The 21,462-nt window shown below is 44.7% G+C and overlaps 1 protein-coding gene across 1 annotated transcript in view; it reads left to right on the top strand.

Annotated features, from left to right (window-relative positions):
• LOC142184801 (H-2 class II histocompatibility antigen, E-S beta chain-like) overlaps positions 1-21,462 on the top strand; it is a 43,987-nt gene that overhangs the window by 16,380 nt on the left and 6,145 nt on the right. Inside the window, exon 2 of the mRNA XM_075259888.1 lies at positions 3,300-3,578. Coding sequence (XP_075115989.1) covers positions 3,300-3,578 — 279 coding nt within the window. The remainder of the gene's footprint in view (positions 1-3,299; positions 3,579-21,462) is intronic.

The following is a 21,462-nucleotide window of genomic DNA, read 5'->3' as shown; positions in this document are numbered from 1 at the left end:
CTAGTGGTGTATATATTAGTGGTGTATATACTAGTGGTGTATATACTAGTGGTGTATATATTAGTGGTGTATATACTAGTGGTGTATATATTAGTGGTGTATATACTAGTGGTGTATATACTAGTGGTGTGTATATTAGTGGTGTATATACTAGTGGTGTATATATTAGTGGTGTATATACTAGTGGTGTATATACTAGTGGTGTATATACTAGTGGTGTATATATTAGTGGTGTATATACTAGTGGTGTATATACTAGTGGTGTATATACTAGTGGTGTATATATTAGTGGTGTATATACTAGTGGTGTATATACTAGTGGTGTATATATTAGTGGTGTATATACTAGTGGTGTATACAGTATACTAGTGGTGTATATATTAGTGGTGTATATACTAGTGGTGTATATACTAGTGGTGTATATACTAGTGGTGTATATATTAGTGGTGTATACAGTATACCAGTGGTGTATATATTAGTGGTGTATATACTAGTGGTGTATATATTAGTGGTGTATATACTAGTAGTGTATATATTAGTGGTGTATATACTAGTGGTGTATATACTAGTGGTGTATATACTAGTGGTGTATATATTAGTGGTGTATATACTAGTGGTGTATACAGTATACTAGTGGTGTATATATTAGTGGTGTATATACTAGTGGTGTATATACTAGTGGTGTATATATTAGTGGTGTATATACTAGTGGTGTATATACTAGTGGTGTGTATATTAGTGGTGTATATACTAGTGGTGTGTATATTAGTGGTGTATATACTAGTGGTGTATACAGTATACTAGTGGTGTATATATTAGTGGTGTATATACTAGTGGTGTATACAGTATACTAGTGGTGTATATATTAGTGGTGTATATACTAGTGGTGTATATACTAGTGGTGTATATATTAGTGGTGTATATACTAGTGGTGTATATACTAGTGGTGTATATACTAGTGGTGTGTATATTAGTGGTGTATATACTAGTGGTGTGTATATTAGTGGTGTATATACTAGTGGTGTGTATATTAGTGGTGTATATACTAGTGGTGTATACAGTATACTAGTGGTGTATATATTAGTGGTGTATATACTAGTGGTGTATATACTAGTGGTGTGTATATTAGTGGTGTATATACTAGTGGTGTGTATATTAGTGGTGTATATACTAGTGGTGTATACAGTATACTAGTGGTGTATATATTAGTGGTGTATATACTAGTGGTGTATACAGTATACTAGTGGTGTATATATTAGTGGTGTATATACTAGTGGTGTATATACTAGTGGTGTATATATTAGTGGTGTATATACTAGTGGTGTATATACTAGTGGTGTATATACTAGTGGTGTGTATATTAGTGGTGTATATACTAGTGGTGTATATACTAGTGGTGTGTATATTAGTGGTGTATATACTAGTGGTGTATATACTAGTGGTGTATATACTAGTGGTGTGTATATTAGTGGTGTATATACTAGTGGTGTGTATATTAGTGGTGTATATACTAGTGGTGTATATACTAGTGGTGTGTATATTAGTGGTGTATATACTAGTGGTGTATATACTAGTGGTGTGTATATTAGTGGTGTATATACTAGTGGTGTGTATATTAGTGGTGTATATACTAGTGGTGTGTATATTAGTGGTGTATATACTAGTGGTGTATATACTAGTGGTGTGTATATTAGTGGTGTATATACTAGTGGTGTGTATATTAGTGGTGTATATACTAGTGGTGTGTATATTAGTGGTGTATATACTAGTGGTGTGTATATTAGTGGTGTATATACTAGTGGTGTGTATATTAGTGGTGTATATACTAGTGGTGTGTATATTAGTGGTGTATATACTAGTGGTGTGTATATTAGTGGTGTATATACTAGTGGCGTGTATATACACTGGTGAAGTAGTTTAGCTCTTTAAAGAGTTGTTGGTTTTAATTTTTCCTGCCTATCCAAACCTAAATCCTCTCTCACCCTCAGCACGTCTCTCCCTATCTAACTTCAAACCACAAATGACATGAACATGGTGGCCACTATTCGTATAAAGTGGAGGTCAACTGATTTCGCCAGCCAATTACTTTTTCCTTATTTTTTTCGATGCCTCCGTTTTCCTCTGTCCTGTCCGTTGTTGTAGTTCCTGTCCCACCTCCCCTGCACAGTTATATGTGTAAAAGGAGTGCCAGGGAAGGTGGGAGGGGACACAAATTTTTACTGTGTGGTATTTGATTGAAATCGAATATCTTGAATACCTTAAAATTCGATTGAATATCTACTCAATCGAATGGTATTGGCTCATCTCTATCTATTACATGAATAGGAGCATGCTGCATGTACTGCCCATCCATGGTGACACATGACCCACAGGAAGAGTAACCAATATCATAAACATTAATAATAATAAAGACACAAACAACTGCTTAGTGGAATTAATTAGGCTGCAATGTTTTTATTTTGGGGTTACCAATAAATAAATAAATCATCAATTAATAATCAACCAATAAGTAATCAAAAAGTAACACATATAGATAGAAACTTCAAAATTCCAGTCCTCCCAGCAATAGCTGGGCGACTAAAACCCCCACTAACAACTCGACAGTCCAAGGTAAGTAAAGAAATAGGGAGCGCGGGTGGGCACTGACTTCCTCCAGCTGTCTTCAGAGAACTGCAACGGGCAGAAGAGAACATATGGAAACATCTGGAACCTGCTGGTGCTGGACCCAGCTGACCTGAGCTTAACCCCATGCTAATCAGAAATACATCAGAAACATGGGGGGAATAAATATCAGACCAAACCAATTAATACTTAATAACCAAAAGACAATTAAAAGATCAAAATTAAGAATTAACCCCTGGGGCAGTGCCACCATGTGCCCCCCAACGTTAATTCACTCTAGGGAGCTCCTCACTAGCAGCTTTTGGCACCTGGAGGCTTCTAGAATAGCTGATCTGTGAGGGGCCCAGGTGTCAACCCTGACAGATCACATACTGATTCACACCCTGTCCATAGGCCATCATTTTGAAAATTCGATTTGTGGCCAGACAACCTCTTTACTTTATATTGCAAGAGATTAATTATACCTTCCAATGGCCAGTAGAGGGAGCTCTTCAGTGTTGCCTTCAGTTCTGGTCCTAAACCTTCTGTCATGGCCGACTCTCGGCTACTTCCTGTTATACAGCAATGTGACTGGTCATTGGTGAGCCCTGTGTGAACAGTTGTCATATTGTACGGGTAATGACCATTACTCAGAGAGATATATACTAATCCTATGTGTCATGTCTTCTCATTCACAGATACCAGGGATTTTGTAGAAGCAGAAGCCTTTGAATGTCACTTTGTGAACGGGACACAAGAGGTGCGATATCTGCACAGAATATTCTACAATCACGTGGAAGATCTTTATTATGACAGTAAAGAGGGAAAATACATCGCAAAGACGGAGAATGGGAAAATAGATGCAGATGCCTGGAACAGAAATAAGGATATCATGGAACAGAGGAAGGCCGCGGTGGAGAGATTCTGTATACACAACTATGGAGTGTTTGAGACAGCCGGAGCTATAGGAAGGAAAGGTGAAATCCTGTATATACTGTATTATACCAGCACATATTACATGTAGTATATACAGAAGATATAATAATAATATACACAGTATCACTGGTGACCGGAGACTCCTGTATATACTGTATTATACAGCACATATTACATGTAGTATATACAGGAGGAGATATAATAATAATATACACAGTATCACTGGTGACTGGAGACTCCTGTATATACTGTATTATACCAGCACATATTACATGTAGTATATACAGGAGATATAATAATAATATATACAGTATCACTGGTGACTGGAGACTCCTGTATATACTGTATTATACCAGCACATATTACATGTAGTATATACAAGAGGAGATATAATAATAATATACACAGTATCACTGGTGACTGGAGACTCCTGTATATACTGTATTATACCAGCACATATTACATGTAGTATATACAGGAGGTATAATAATAATATACACAGTATCACTGGTGACTGGAGACTCCTGTATATACTGTATTATACCAGCACATATTACATGTAGTATATACAGGAGGAGATATAATAATAATATACCCAGTATCACTGGTGACTGGAGACTCCTGTATATACTGTATTATACCAGCACATATTACATGTAGTATATACAGGAGATATAATAATAATAATAATAATAATAATAATAATATACCCAGTATCACTGGTGACCGGAGACTCCTGTATATACTGTATTATACCAGCACATATTACATGTAGTATATACAGGAGATATAATAATAATATATACAGTATCACTGGTGACTGGAGACTCCTGTATATACTGTATTATACCAGCACATATTACATGTAGTATATACAAGAGGAGATATAATAATAATATACACAGTATCACTGGTGACTGGAGACTCCTGTATATACTGTATTATACCAGCACATATTACATGTAGTATATACAGGAGATATAATAATAATATACACAGTATCACTGGTGACCGGAGACTCCTGTATATACTGTATTATACCAGCACATATTACATGTAGTATATACAGGAGGAGATATAATAATAATATACACAGTATCACTGGTGACTGGAGACTCCTGTATATACTGTATTATACCAGCACATATTACATGTAGTATATACAGGAGATATAATAATAATATACACAGTATCACTGGTGACTGGAGACTCCTGTATATACTGTATTATACCAACACATATTACATGTAGTATATACAGGAGGAGATATAATAATAATATACACAGTATCACTGGTGACTGGAGACTCCTGTATATACTGTATTATACCAGCACATATTACATGTAGTATATACAGGAGATATAATAATAATATACACAGTATCACTGGTGACCGGAGACTCCTGTATATACTGTATTATACCAGCACATATTACATGTAGTATATACAAGAGGAGATATAATAATAATATACACAGTATCACTGGTGACTGGAGACTCCTGTATATACTGTATTATACCAGCACATATTACATGTAGTATATACAGGAGATATAATAATAATATACACAGTATCACTGGTGACTGGAGACTCCTGTATATACTGTACTAGCTGATACCGCAGATGATGCGGTGATTGTAGAAGTGGGTATATACAGGTGCGGGTAAGGTTTTCGTACTGTGTATAAGGTCTGGGATATGAAATGTAACTTTGTATCTTGTTTATGCTGTAATCCAGAGAATACATCAATGAATACAGTATTATGCCCCATAGTGGCCCCTGCACACAGTATTATGCCCCATAGTGGCCCCTGCACACAATATTATGTCCCATAGTGGCCCCTGCACACAGTATTATGCCCCATAGTGGCCCCTGCACACAGTATTATGTCCATTAGTGGCCCCTGCACACATTATTATCCCCCATAGTGGCCCCTGCACACAGTATTATGTCCCATAGTGGCCCCTGCACACAGTTTTATCCCCCATAGTGGCCCCTGCACACAGTATTATGTCCCATAGTGGCCCCTGCACACAGTATTATGTCCCATAGTGGCCCCTGCACACAGTATTATCCCCCATAGTGGCCCCTGCACACAGTATTATGCCCCATACTGACCCCTGCACACAGTATTATGTCCCACAGTGTCCCCTGCACACAGTATTATGTCCCATAGTGGCCCCTGCACACAGTATTATGTCCCATAGTGGCCCCTGCACACAGTATTATCCCCCATAGTGGCCCCTGCACACAGTATTATGCCCCATACTGACCCCTGCACACAGTATTATGTCCCACAGTGTCCCCTGCACACAGTATTATGTCCCATAGTGGCCCCTGCACACAGTATTATGCCCCATAGTGGCCCCTGCACACAGTATTATGCCCCATAGTGGCCCCTGTACACAGTATTATGCCCCATAGTGGCCCATGCACACAGTATTATGCCCCATAGTGGCCCCTGCACACAGTATTATGTCCCATAGTGGCCCCTGCACACAGTATTATGCCCCATAGTGGCCCCTGCACACAGTATTATGCCCCATAGTGGCCCATGCACACAGTATTATGCCCCATAGTGGCCCCTGCACACAGTATTATGTCCCATAGTGACCCCTGCACACAGTATTATCCCCCATAGTGGCCCCTGCACACAGTATTATGTCCCATAGTGGCCCCTGCACACAGTATTATGCCCCATAGTGGCCCCTGCACACAGTATTATGCCCCATAGTGGCCCATGCACACAGTATTATGCCCCATAGTGGCCCCTGCACACAGTATTATGTCCCATAGTGACCCCTGCACACAGTATTATCCCCCATAGTGGCCCCAGCACACAGTATTATGTCCCATAGTGGCCCCTGCACACAGTATTATGTCCCATAGTGGCCCCTGCACACAGTATTATCCCCCATAGTGGCCCCTGCACACAGTATTATGCCCCATAGTGGCCCCTGCACACAGTATTATGCCCCATAGTGGCCCCTGCACACAGTATTATGCCCCATAGTGGCCCCTGCACACAGTATTATGCCCCATAGTGGCCCATGCACACAGTATTATGCCCCATAGTGGCCCCTGCACACAGTATTATCCCCCATAGTGGCCCCTGTACACAGTATTATGTCCCATAATGGCCCCTGCACACAGTATTATGTCCCATAGTTGGCCCTGCACACAGTATTATGCCTCATAGTGGCCCCTGCACACAGTATTATCCCCCATAGTGGCCCCTGCACACAGTATTATCCCCCATAGTGGCCCCTGCACACAGTATTATGCCCCATAGTGGCCCCTGCACACAGTATTATGCCCCATACTGACCCCTGCACACAGTATTATGTCCCACAGTGTCCCCTGCACACAGTATTATGTCCCATAGTGGCCCCTGCACACAGTATTATGTCCCATAGTGGCCCCTGCACACAGTATTATCCCCCATAGTGGCCCCTGCACACAGTATTATGCCCCATAGTGGCCCCTGCACACAGTGTTATGCCCCATAGTGGCCCATGCACACAGTATTATGCCCCATAGTGGCCCCTGTACACAGTATTATGCCCCATAGTGGCCCATGCACACAGTATTATGCCCCATAGTGGCCCCTGCACACAGTGTTATCCCCCATAGTGGCCCCTGCACACAGTATTATGTCCCATAGTTGGCCCTGCACACAGTATTATGCCTCATAGTGGCCCCTGCACACAGTATTATCCCCCATAGTGGCCCCTGCACACAGTATTATGTCCCATAGTGGCCCCTGCACACAGTATTATGCCCCATAGTGGCCCCTGCACACAGTATTATGCCCCATAGTGGCCCATGCACACAGTATTATGTCCCATAGTGGCCCCTGCACACAGTATTATGCCCCATAGTGGCCCCTGCACACAGTATTATCCCCCATAGTGGCCCCAGCACACAGTATTATGTCCCATAGTGGCCCCTGCACACAGTATTATCCCCCATAGTGGCCCCTGCACACAGTATTATGCCCCATAGTGGCCCCTGCACACAGTATTATGTCCCATAGTGGCCCCTGCACACAGTATTATGCCCCATAGTGGCCCCTGCACACAGTATTATGCCCCATAGTGGCCCCTGCACACAGTATTATCCCCCATAGTGGCCCCTGTACACAGTATTATGTCCCATAATGGCCCCTGCACACAGTATTATGTCCCATAGTTGGCCCTGCACACAGTATTATGCCTCATAGTGGCCCCTGCACACAGTATTATCCCCCATAGTGGCCCCTGCACACAGTATTATGTCCCATAGTGTCCCCTGCACACAGTATTATGTCCCATAGTGGCCCCTGCACACAGTATTATGTCCCATAGTGGCCCCTGCACACAGTATTATGTCCCACAGTGTCCCCTGCACACAGTATTATGTCCCACAGTGTCCCCTGCACACAGTATTATCCCCCATAGTGTCCCCTGCACACAGTATTATGTCCCATAGTGGCCCCTGCACACAGTATTATCCCCCATAGTGGCCCCTGCACACAGTATTATCCCCCATAGTGTCCTCTGCACCCAGTATTATGTCCCACAGTGTCCCCTGCACACAGTATTATGTCCCACAGTGTCCCCTGCACACAGTATTATGTCCCATAGTGACTCCTGCACACAGTATTATCCCCCATAATGGCCCCTGCACACAGTATTATGTCCCATAGTGGCCCCTGCACACAGTATTATCCCCCATAGTGGCCCCTGCACACAGTATTATGTCCCATAGTGTCCCCTGCACACAGTATTATGTCCCATAGTGGCCCCTGCACACAGTATTATGTCCCATAGTGGCCCCTGCACACAGTATTATGTCCCACAGTGTCCCCTGCACACAGTATTATGTCCCACAGTGTCCCCTGCACACAGTATTATCCCCCATAGTGTCCCCTGCACACAGTATTATGTCCCATAGTGGCCCCTGCACACAGTATTATCCCCCATAGTGGCCCCTGCACACAGTATTATCCCCCATAGTGTCCTCTGCACCCAGTATTATGTCCCACAGTGTCCCCTGCACACAGTATTATGTCCCACAGTGTCCCCTGCACACAGTATTATGTCCCATAGTGACTCCTGCACACAGTATTATCCCCCATAATGGCCCCTGCACACAGTATTATGTCCCATAGTGGCCCCTGCACACAGTATTATGTCCCATAGTGACCCCTGCACACAGTATTATGTCCCATAGTGTCCCCTACACACAGTATAATGTCCCATAGTGGCCCCTGCACACAGTATTATGCCCCATACTGGCCCCAGCACACAGTATTATGTCCCATAGTGACCCCTGCACACAGTATTATCCCCCATAGTGGCCCCTGCACACAGTATTATGGTTTGGGGTATAACAGTCCATGGAGTCTCATCTTCCTCTTCGTTGGTGACTGCTATATGGGGAGGTGGGGTGGGGTGGGGCGGTTGGTTTGGGGTATAACAGTCCGTGGAGTCTCATCTTCCTCTTCGTTGGTGACTGCTATATGGGGAGGTGGGGTGGGGCGGGTGTTTTGGGAAAAATATAACAGTCCGTGGAGTCTCATCTTCCTCTTGTTTGGTGACAGCTGGACACGTATTGGGCAGCGATCTCCACAGTGGCCTCTTCTTCTCCCAGTAGGATGTAGAGTTTCCTCTTCTCGTCTGCAGATATGAAGTCTGGGATGTGGGCAGAGAGTCTTTGGTAGTAGACGGCCCTCACAGCTGAGTATTTGGTGCAGTGTAGCAGGAAGTGGGTCTCGTCTTCTAGGGCCCCCTGGTCACAGTGCTGGCACAGTCTCTTCTCCCGTGGCTTGTACGTCTGCCTGTATCGCCCCGTCTCTATCTCTAGATTGTGGGCGCTCAGTCTGTACCGGCTCAGGGTCTGTCTGTGCTTGGGGTGGTGTATTCTCTCCAGGTAGGTGGCCATGGTGTAGTCCCTTTGTAGGGATTGGTACACGGTGAGTTTCTCGGAGTTATTTATTTCGTTTCTCCATTCTTCGATGTACCGCTCTCTGTTTGCCTCTGTGGTCGCCTTTATTTCGGCCTTGGTTATCATCTGTTGGAGTTTTTGGTTTGGTGGTTGGCTGCTGTTTGGTTGTTGAATGTCTGGTTTGCTCAGGTGGCTTAGCCATGCTTGGTGGTGGTAGGAGTCGGGCTTGCTCACCTGGATGTGTGCCTGGAAAGCTAGCGCCCTCTTCTGTATGGTGAGCCATAGGGGGAGTCTGCCTAGCTCTGCCCTGCAGGCCATGTTGGTGGTGTTGCGATGGACATGGAGCAGGTATTTGCAGAACTCCAGGTGGAAGTTCTCTGTTGGGCTGGAATCCCACTTTGACTGGTCTGGGTAGGTGGCTGGGCCCCAAACCTCACTGCCATAGAGAAGGATCGGGGAGATGACTGCGTCAAATATCTTCAGCCAGACCCTCACCGGTGGTTTGAGGTGGTACAGTTGTCTTCTGATGGCGTAGAAGGTTCTGCAGGCTTTTGCTTTCAGGGTTTCTATTGCTGCTTTGAAGCTTCCTGATTGGCTGAGCTCCAGCCCCAGGTAGGTGTAGCTGTTGGTTTTCTCCAGTGTGGAGCCGTTCAGTGTGAATTGTGGGGTGGTGGAGGCTTTATTGTGGCCCTTCTTCTGGAATACCATGACTTTGGTCTTCTTCTGGTTGATGGGTAGGGCCCATGTGGTGCTGAATTTTTCCAGCACTGACAGGCTTTCTTGGAGGTCTTTCTCGGTGGGGGCCAGGAGCAGGAGGTCATCGGCGTATAGCAGGAACTTCACCTCTCGGTTGTTCAGGGTGAGGCCTGGGGTTGGTGAGGCCTCCAGGGCTGTAGCCAGTTCATTGATATAGATGTTGAAGAGCGTTGGGCTCAGGCTACAGCCTTGTCTGACCCCTCGGGCCTGTTGGAAGTATGCTGTCCTTTTCCCATTCACCTTCACACTGCACTGGTTTCCGGTGTAGGAGCTCTTGATGACGTCGTACGTTCTTCCTCCTATTCCACTCTCTAAGAGTCTCAGGAGTAGGCCTGGGTGCCATACTGAATCAAACGCCTTCTTAAAGTCTACGAAGCAGGCGAATATCTTGCCTCTTCTGGTGTTGTGGACGTGCGTCTTGATGAGGCTGTGCAGGGTGTAGATATGGTCTGTGGTGCGGTGGTTTGGCATGAACCCTGCTTGGCTCTTGCTGAGGACCCCGTGTTGTGTGAGGAAGGTGAGGATTCTGTTATTGATGATGCTGTTGAACAGTTTCCCCAGCGTGCTGCTGACGCAGATCCCTCTGTAGTTGTTGGGGTCATATTGGTCCCCATTCTTGTAGATGGGGGTTATGAGCCCTTTGTTCCAGTCTTCGGGGAAGTGTCCAGCATTGAGCACGAGGGTGAATAGCTTTGCCAGTGCTGCGTGTATTGCTGGAGAGCTGTATTTGATCATCTCTGGTAGGATGCCGTCAGGGCCACTGGCCTTTTTGCCTTTCAGCAGGACAATTCTTTCCTGTATATCTTTTATGGTGATTGGTGAGTCCAGAGGGTTCTGGAAGTCTTTGATGACTTTCTCCATGTCCCTCAGTTTGGTGATTATCTGTTGCTGTTCTGGAGTTAGTTCTTCTTCTGGGATGTTTTTCTAGAGACCTCTGAAGTAGTTGAGCCAGATATTGCCATTTTGGATGTGGAGAGAGTTTTTCTTGGGCTTTGTGCCCATGTGGTGCCAGGTCTCCCAGTATGAGCTGTCCTGGAGGGAGTCCTCTAGTTGCTCTATTTTGTGGGAGAGGTACCTCTGTCTCTTCTCTCTGAGGGTGCCCTTGTATTGCTTGCATAGATTGTTGTAGGCTTCCCTCGACTCTCTGTTGTTGGGGTCTCTGTGTTTCCGGTTGGAGACTGCCCTTAGAGAACGGCGTAGAGCCTTGCAGTCGCTGTCAAACCATTTGTGAGACTGTTTGTTAGTCGGTCTCTTGGGCTTTGTCTGTTTCAGGCCTGCTAGTTCTGCCGTGGTGTACAGGATGTTACTGAAGTCCTTCACTGCTCGGGTGACCCCTTGTTGGTCTGGCTGGTAGGAACTCATATAGAAGTTTGCGAGCAGTTCCTTGATTTCGGGTCGGTTAGCCGCATTGGTGTATTCGGTGGCCCGGTGACTGGCCGATTTAAAGAATGGTGGCAGGTTGTAGAGACCAATCTGGTGGGGCTGCTGTGTGAGTGGCTTGTCAGTGGATCTCATGTACAGCAGGATCTGGTTGTGGTCTGACAGGTGTGTCTCAGGGGTGACTATGAGAGCATCTATGTCTGCTGGGTCTGCGTCTGTGATGACATAGTCCACCACGCTGTTGCCCACATGGGAGTTTAGTGTGAAGCGTCCCTGAGTGTCCCCTCTGGTACGCCCATTCATTATGTACAGTCCCAGAATCCGGCACAGGTTCAGCAGCTGTCTCCCGCTCTTGTTGACGACTATGTCATAGCTATTTCTTCTTCTCTGTGCAGACTCAAGGTGGTGGACCTCGCCTACCAGGATGTGCAGGTTTCCATCAGAGGACAGGACGTCTATCTCTGTTCCAGTCCTGGCGTTTAGGTCGCCGCAGATCAGCACTCTGCCTTGGGACTGGAACTGGGCAGATTCCCTTTGTAGGACCTCATAGATGTCTGGGTTGTGGTAGGTGGACTCAGATGGGGGGATGTATACTGCACAGAGATAGATGTCGTGTTGGCCGTTGAGGATGGAGTTGCTTATTTTTATCCACATGTGGTTGTCAGTGCGTTTGATGGCTTTCACGTGTTCTTTGAGCTCCTCCTTGAACCATATTAGTATGCCTCCTGAGTGGCGGCCTAGTTTGGTAGTCTTGCTTTTCCGGGCAGCGACAGAGAATTCCTTGTAGCCCATGGGTGTTAGGGATTCATCTTCTGCCCGGGTCCATGTCTCTAGGAGGATTTGGATGTCTATGTTTTTTAGTCTGTCTATAAAGTCTGGATCGTTTGGTTTGGATCCAAAGGCTGAGGCGTTCAGCCCTTGGATATTCCAGCTACTGATAGTCAGTGGTGTCATCTTTGGTGGGTATACCTTGTAATGAGCTGTCCTGCAGAGGACGGGCTGGGTTCCTGATTGGTGGCCATGTTGTGGATCCCAGTCTGGAGCAGTGTGTTGCACAGGGTGCTGAACATGGTTCTTATCTCCTCCATGTCTGTGCTCTGCCTTGTTCTGTATGGCACAGGTGGCTTCCGCCCTGGCTTATAGTAGTCCCCATTTCCAGTTTTTTGGGGGAGATGTTGTGTTTGAGATATTTTCCAGCCAGGCAACCCCCCCATGGGTCTTTGTCTTGTATGTTGAGGGGGGTATGGTGTTTGGGTGTGTCTCCTGGAAGGTGACTTCTCCACAGGTGACTTCTCCACAGGTTTTTGTCTTGTGTGGTGTATGGGCCAGGGGTCTCTGTTGAGCACTATGTCTTTAAGTTCTTTGGCCAGGAGGCTGACTCCCTGTTTGTTGAGGTGTTTGTTATCATATAGGTGACGCTTGTCTATGGAGGGGTGTTGTGCCAGGGTGATACCTGATGTTGATCGGATTTTGGATGCCAGCTCTGAATTGATATCTCTGATGATGTGTTCAGAGATGTCTCCTCGTGGGAGCAGAGATGACAGGATGATACTACAGTCTGGGAACTGTTGTTGTGCTTTCTCTGCTAGCTGGGTCAGCTGTCCCGCTATCTGTTGGTGCTGGTCCTGGGCCTCAAGGTTTTTTTGCCCTGTGTGTATGATGATGTGGTTCGGTTTGGTGAAATAAGGGTCGTTGATGACAGCGTTTGCTTTTTCGATTGTTAAACAGCGGATTTTGGTGACTCTTTTCCCTGGGAACAGTCTATTTGTGTCCAGGTATTTGCCATTGGAGTCTGTGATCAGGACAATATCTGGACCCGGTGGTCTCCTCGTCAAGACTTGTCTGCTGTTCGGTTGGGTTGTTGAGGTTTGTTCTGGTTCTGATCTTGGGATGGAGGGCAGCTCTGGTTCTGATCTTGGGATGGAGGGCAGCTCTGGTTCTGATCTTGGGTTGGGGGGTAGCTCTGGTTCTGTTTTTTGGGTGGGGGGCAGCTCTGATCTCTCCTGTGTTGTGTTTCCTTCTGCTTTGTTGGGGTCCTGTCTGTTATCTGTCCTTAGTTTCTCACCCCCCTCATTCTCTGACCCTCTCTCTTGGGTGAGGTGTTGTATCTGAGATTTCATGTCTGCTATCACTCTCCACAATTCAGCATTTTCTTGGCGTAGTTTATGAAAATCACATTCTAGTTTCTGCAGGGCTTCACCCCTCAGCCTGGTCGGCTCAGCAATGGTTTGCTTATTTGTGTTGTCAATGTGGTTCCTTTTAATTTGTTGTTTGAAGTGTGTGAAATCTCTTTCTAGTTCAGATAAGGAGTCTCTGAGGATCTCAAGTGAAAGGTGAGGGGGGTTGTGGCTTGGAGCAGTGGGGGGGATTTGCTGCTGGGGGTTCCTGTGGAGGGGGGTTTGCTGGAGGGATGGCTCCCCTGTGTCAGTCTCTGTGCAGGCAGAGGTGTCTGTCTTCTGTTTGTGGGTTTGTGTCAATCTCTTAATCTTTGGAAAGGCATCTTCAAACTGCTGTAGTATGACTTCTCTGCCCTGTACTGTAATAGTTAGGAAGACAGTTGCTGCCTCATTGTTGCAGACCAATAGAGGGCGCTCACTGGAATGTGCAAGCCTGTCTTAAGACAGGATTCCAGTGAAATAACCCAATAATGGCTGCTCCCTTTAGCCTCATGCCCGACCTTCCAAGAGGCCTTTGTTTAGCAATGACGCTGGGATTATTACCAGGTTATAGTCTCTCAATCGAGGACAGCTGTTTCGATCTGGTTGGATCTCATCAGCCCGATGTAGAGAGGACTATAACCTGGTAGAGGTGAGAGGCTTAGACAGGGTTCGGGGGATATTGTCACTCCTTAGGGAGAGACCACCATATAGGTGTGTGGACCAGGTTATAGTCCTCTCTACATCGGGCTGATGAGATCCAACCAGATCGAAACAGCTGTCCTCGATTGAGAGACTATAACCTGGTAATAATCCCAGCGTCATTGCTAAACAAAGGCCTCTTGGAAGGTCGGGCATGAGGCTAAAGGGAGCAGCCATTATTGGGTTGTTTCACTGGAATCCTGTCTTAAGACGGGCTTGCACATTCCAGTGAGCGCCCTCTATTGGTTTGCAACAATGAGGCAGCAACTGTCTTCCTAATTACATCATGGAAGGCAGATTTGCATATTCTTCCCATAGTTCCTTGCAAAGTGGAGTGCTAAAGGCTTAACAAGTCTCCACACACCTATATGGTGGTCTCTCCCTAAGGAGTGACAATATCCCCCGAACCCTGTCTAAGCCTCTCACCTCTACCAGGTTATAGTCCTCTCTACATCGGGCTGATGAGATCCAACCAGAATGCTCGAACTATTAACCCCTTCCCGCCGATGGCATTTTTGATTTTCGTTTTTCGTTTTTGACTCCCCTCCTTCTAAACCCCATAACTTTTTTATTTCTCCGCTCCCAGAGCCATATGAGGTCTTAATTTTTGCGGGACAAATTTTTCTTCATGATGCCACCATTAATTATTCTATATAATGTACTGGGAAGCAGGAAAAAAATTCAGAATGGGGTGGATTTGAAGAAAAAATGCATTTCTGCGACTTTCTTACGGGCTTTGGTTTTACGGCATTCACTGTGCAGCCAAAATGACATGTCCCCTATATTCTGTGTTTCGGTACGGTTCCAGGGATACCAAATTTATATGGTTTTATTTACATTTTGACCCCTAAAAAAAATTCCAAAACTGTGTTAAAAAATTTTTTTTCTAAAAGTCGCCATATTCCGACGGCTGTAACTTTTTTATACGTAAGTGTACGGGGATGCATAGGGCGTCTTTTTTTGCGGGGCCGGGTGTACTTTTTAGTTCTACCATTTTCGGGAAATGTTATTGCTTTGATCACATTTTATTCAAATTTTTATCAGAATCAAAACAGTGAAAAAACGGCGGTTTGGCACTTTCAACTATTTTTCCCGCTACGGCGTTTACCGAACAGGAAAAATATTTTTATAGATTTGTAGAGCGGGCGATTTCGGACGCGGGGATACCTAACATGTATGTGTTTCACAGTTTTTAACTACTTTTATATGTGTTCTAGGGATAGGGGGGTGATTTGAACTTTTAATTCTTTTAATATTTTTTTATATTTTTTTTAACTTTTTTTTTTATTTTTTTTTTGCATTTATTAGACCCCCTAGGGGTGTTGAACCCCAGGGGGTCTGATCACTAATGCAATGCATAAGAGAGGATTTGCAGACAAGTCTGGGAGCCTGTACAAGGCTCCCGGCTGTCATGGCAACGGGACGTCAGCCCTGGAGCATGCTCCAGGAGCCGGCGATCCCGGCCAAAATGGCGGCGCCCATGCGCCGCCGGGAAAATGGCGCCTCCGGCGCCTTTGACCGTGGCGCCGGAGGGGTTAATGCCTCCGATCGGTCCGGGGACCGATCGGAGGCATTAGAGCCGGTTGTCTACTGCTTAAAGCAGTAGACACCGGCGGCTATGGCGGCCGCCCGGCTCCCGGGCGGTCGCCATAGTTACAGACCCGACATGCGCTGTACTATTACGGCGCATGTCGGGAAGGGGTTAAAATATTACAATATTTATCTTATACTGTTGGGACAATTGGGGGTAATTTAACATCAAAGTTATTGGTTTTCCTGGATTTACAGAGGTGTTGGTGGCGCTGGGTGCCAAATAAACAGCAAATCAGGTGATGCAAACCAAAATAAGGGGCTTATACAGCGTATAACAGGAGCAAAAATAACAAACAGCCACACACAGGGCAATATCTCACTTCTTGAACCCTGTCTAATCTACCAAGGGCAAGATACTTTAGGGTAAGTTCACACAGGGTTTTTTGGTCCAGAACCTGAGGCGGAGGCTCATGCTGTGAACTGCGTAGCGGCAAAAAAAAACGAAAAATCAAAATGGCCAAGTAGCGCTTTTTAAAACGCTTTGCCTCCTATAAAAAATTGAATAAAGAGTGATCAAGCTATCAGATCTTTCCCCAAATGATAGAAATAAAAACGTCATCTTGTCCCGCATAAAAAGAGGCCGCACCCAATTCCATATATCTAAATATGAAAAAGTTACAGGTGTCAGAACATGGCGACAGGATGTTTTTTTTCTATTTTGCAAAGTTTTTCATTTTTTTAAAAAAGGTATCAAAACATAACAAAATTTTATATAAATTTGGTATCGCCATGTTCATTCTGAGCCGCAAAATACAGGCAACATGGCATCTTACCAAACAGTGAACGGTGTAAAAATTAAACCCGTATGAAATTGGCGCAAATGCAGTTTTTCTTCAATTGCACCTCATTCTGATTTTTTTTCCAGCTTCCCAGTACATTGCACAGCATATTGAATGGCGCCATTACAAAGTGTGAATTGTCCCATAAACAATAAGCCATCATGTGACTCTGTGAGCTGAAAGATGAAAAAGTTATGGCTCTTGAAATGTGAGGAGGAAAATTGAAAATGCGAAACTGAAAAATGTCTGGGTCCTTAAGGGGTTAATATAGCGTTAGGCCTATACAAGTCTTTGTAGCCAATGTTAGTTGAGACTGGTTGCCAATTTCTTCCTATGGACTTTTAACAGCTATGATGATTCTGATGATTCTTATCTGGTCTAATTTTGCACGGCCTAAAAATTAGACTGGATTAGTAGACTGTTTTATTTTTCTTTATTTTTTTTATAGTGCAGTCTGTAATAGAACTAATGTAATGAGAAGCCTAAGTGACTTCAGTAGGCTCCCTTCTATTAGGGATCGCCATCCCTAGATCTCTTTCTAATCAAATTAGCGGCTGGAAAATGATGCCTCAGGCCCGGTTCACATCTGCATTCGGCAAATTCGTTTGAAATCAATATTTGACATCTTCAAAAACTGATTTGAAATTGTCCTGATTAAAACCCATTGATTTGAATGGGTTTTAAAAGTAATCCGTGTGTATAAGGGGGCGTTCACACTTGCACCCCTGTGCACCCTGTGTCGGATTTCTGTCCTCAGCCCTGGAGAACCTGGACAGGGGACGGCTTCCCGGCGGTCACTTTTAAAACCCATTCATTTGAATGGATTTTACAAGAAAACCATCGGTGTCCGTATGCAGCCTCTCTGTGTGGAAACTGGGTTTTTCTTGGCTGGACACAAAGTCCTGCATATTTGACTTTGTGTCCAGCCAAAAAAACTGTTTCCCTGTGGGCAGGCAGCAAACCCATTCAAGTGAATGGGTTTTAAAGCTGACTGTCAGGTTTCCGTCCCTGGCGGAATGCACAAACTGGACACTGGAGAAATACCAAGTGTGAACACCCTCTAATAGCAATCAGTTTGTGCCCGTTTTGCGCATGCTCAGAATGATGAAGGGGGGGGGGGAGAAAAAAAACCTGATTGGTGAAAGACTGATTACAAACTGACACAGTTTTAATCTGGACTGTTTGAAATCAGTTTTTGAAGATGTCAGATACTGATTTCATATGGATTTGCTGAACGCAGATGTGAACCGGGCCTCAGTCAGGGCTGGTTCACATTAGCGCTTGCCTCCCATCCAGAAGGAGTTCGCAGGAGGACCCCTCAAACGGAATACCAGCACAACTGTAAGCGCTGGATAGCTATAGGGATTCTACCATTAAAAAAACTTTTTTCCTAGTTACCACGTTGGAATAGCTTTAATGGCAGTGGGGGAGTCCTCAATGCTGCCAGAGAACTCTCCAGCCTCCCAAAATGGCCGCCGGCCGGTATGCGCACTCAGTTCTGCTTATGTCTCACTGGCAGAGCCGACTATGCAGGCGTTGGAGTTCGGACTGAGACGGAAGATGAAGACAGAAGAGGCGGTTGCAGCTGAAGATGGAGGCATCGCTGGAGAGAGTTCTCTGGCAGCATTGGGGACGCATATAATCGGCTCTGTGTGCTTGGTGCGCATTGCCCACATGAATCATTCGTGCAGGCAGTGTGCGTCAAGCACACGGAGCCCATTATATGCTATGGGGTCCGTGTGCTTAACTGTTCAGTGCTTGCAGTTTCGCTGGTATTCCATTCGGGGGGTCCTCCTGTGGACTCCTTCCAGATGGGAGGCAAGCATTAATATGAACTGGCCCTGAGGTTGGATGTAGGCATCAGTAGAGTTAATGCCTGTGATCAATGTGGATTATATAATACAGAAGAGATTCAGTGGCTATAGAGCAACTGCCTGACGCTGGGTTCACACCAGCACCTGATTTCAGGTTTCCGTCTTCTGCCGACAGAAGCTGGAAACCTGGCAGACCGTGTCCATCCATGAGCACCCATGAGCGTTTTGTGCTCTCCGCGGTGAAACCTTTTTTTGAACCAGACACTAAGTCTTGCATGTCTGACTGGTTAAAAAAAAAAAAAACGGTTTCGCTGTGGAGAGCACAAAACGCTCACCGGCGCTCACGGCCGGACACTTTCCAAACCCATTCAAATGAATGGGTTTGAAAAATGCCGGCAGGTTTCCGTCTCCTGCTCAGTTTCGGGCAGGAAACGGAAACCTGCAGAACGGAGGCCGGGCACAGATGTGAACGAGCCCTGAGTCCAACATTTATGATGCTATCTAGGCAGCACATCCCAGCAGTACTTCCTACTTAAAGCCTGGTTCACATCTGCGTTCAGTATTCCTTTCGGGGAGTCCGCATGGAAACCCCTGAACAGAATACTGAACGCATTGACAAGCAGTGAGCTTGTCAATGTGAACCAGGCCTAACATCGTCCCACTGTGCTGTATTTTTGGTAAAAAAATTTTCCCCATTTTCCAAAAGCTATAACTGTTCAATTTATAACTATATGAAGACTTGTTTCCTGAAAGAGAAATTTTACTTTCTATTGATACTACTTAAAATTCCATATAAGGGGCTGATAAGTCATAAAAAGATTTTAAAGGGGTTGGAGTTGGAAAAAACTCAATTGTGTCGTTTTCTTAGAGGGTTTGATTTTAGTGTAAGCTTTGAAATAAAGATGAAGGTTATCTTTATTCCGTGGATTAACACAATCACGACAATATTCATTCAGGCTGTGGAAGTTGCGGAAGCACAGCTTTTTTTTTGTTGCAGATTTTGTTGCCTTTTTTTCAGCCAAAGCTGTGAATGGTTACAGAAGGATCAGGAAATCTATAGGAAGTTCCTATACTTCTCCTTTCTGCTTAATCAACTCCTGGCTTTGGCTTAAAAACTGCGGCTTTAAACCCCCCAGTGCGTCGGTCAAAGTTGACTGAGGCGCCATTTTGCTGGGGATCACTAGCACCTTTATATTTTATCGTTCATAGAGCCATAGGAGGTCTTAATGTTTGCAGGACAAATTATTCTTCATAATGGTACCATTTATTATTCTGTACAATGTGCTGGGAAGCTGGAAAAAAATTCAGAATGGGGTGGAGTTGGAGAAAAAGTGCATTTGTGTTATTTTCTTGTGGGCTTTGTTTTTATGGCATTCACTCTGCAGCTAAAATGACCTGTCATTTGTATTCTATATTTTGGTACAATTCTAGGGATACCAAATTCATAGTTAAACCATTTTAGGGAATGTCTATTGCTTTGATCAGTTTTCTTTTTCAAATTTTTATCAGAGGCAAAACAATGAAAAAAATGGCATCTCCAATTATGTCGTTCCCCCCTCCTCACCCACTATAGGCGTTCACTGTACAGGAAAAAAATTTTTTTTTTATAGATTTGTAGACCGGGTGTTTTCAGACACAGGTATACCTAATGTGGTATGTATTTCACAGTATTTTGAAGAGAAAAGGAGTGATTTGATAATTTGATATTTTTTATAATATAAATATAATAAAAAAAATATATATATATATATATATATATATATATATACACACACACACAAACACACATGGCCATTTATATGGCTACACCTAAATAAAATGAGAATGGTTGGTGATATCAACTTCCTGTTTGTGGCACATTAGCATATGGGAGGGGAAAAACTTTTCAAGCGGGGTGGAAAGTAAGTACACAAAATGAGAGGGTGGACTTTAGTCGGTATATGAAGTGTTTTTTTATAAATGAACATGTGACCAGAAATGCACAGTTGCGGCGCTGCAGGTAGACCAAGATGTTGGTTTCCTATCCCTTGCTGCACCATGAGAAAGGAGAAACGAAGAAGAGAAAAATGCATGCCAAGTTTGTTGTGTATGCCACACCTCTGCCAACTTTGTTGCGGTGAGGTCCATGCCAGGAGTCATCTATCGGAGATGCACTGCTTGCATCGAAGAAGGTGGCAAGCACTTCGAGCCATTCTTGTACATAAGTAACAGTGATTGAACTGATTTATCATTAAAGCGCTTTCTCTTCGTTTCTCCTTTCCTATGGCACATTTATTAGACCACCTAGGGGTCTTGAACCCGAGGGGGTCTGATCATTAATGCAATGCACTAATGACTGACATACAATGGGTCCTGTACTGGGAATCAGCATTTCCCTGCATTTTGCCTGCCCTGTGTTCCACAATAAATGTATAATTTTGCAGGATTAGAAACCACCTTGTTACCCTGGAATTTCTCTCTTTAGCACTGCACATCCATGTCAGAGGGGAGTTATCAGTGACCAGCTTAAAGTGTCGCCCCAGGAGGTAGAACCTCAGGGATTCTAGGGCCCACTTAATGGATAAGCACAATACTGTAATTTTTCTCTGTGGGCATAAGCTTCCTACTCAGGTAGGTGACTGGGGGATCTTCACCACCCACCATTTGGGACAGCACTGCACCTAATCCTACATCAGAGGAGTCAGTCTGTACCACAAATTCTTTTGTGTTACCAAAGCCAGCTGTTTTCAGAGGACTGACTAACTCCTGGAATGCCCCGTCAGCCTGTTCACTCCACTTGATCATTACAGAACTCGTTCCCTTAGTCAGGTCTGTCA

The sequence above is a fragment of the Leptodactylus fuscus genome, chromosome 11 (assembly GCF_031893055.1).
Source record: "Leptodactylus fuscus isolate aLepFus1 chromosome 11, aLepFus1.hap2, whole genome shotgun sequence".
Lineage (NCBI taxonomy): Eukaryota > Metazoa > Chordata > Amphibia > Anura > Leptodactylidae > Leptodactylus > Leptodactylus fuscus.
The sequence above is the reverse complement of the archived record's forward strand: the minus strand, read 5'-3'. Positions and strand labels throughout refer to the sequence as shown.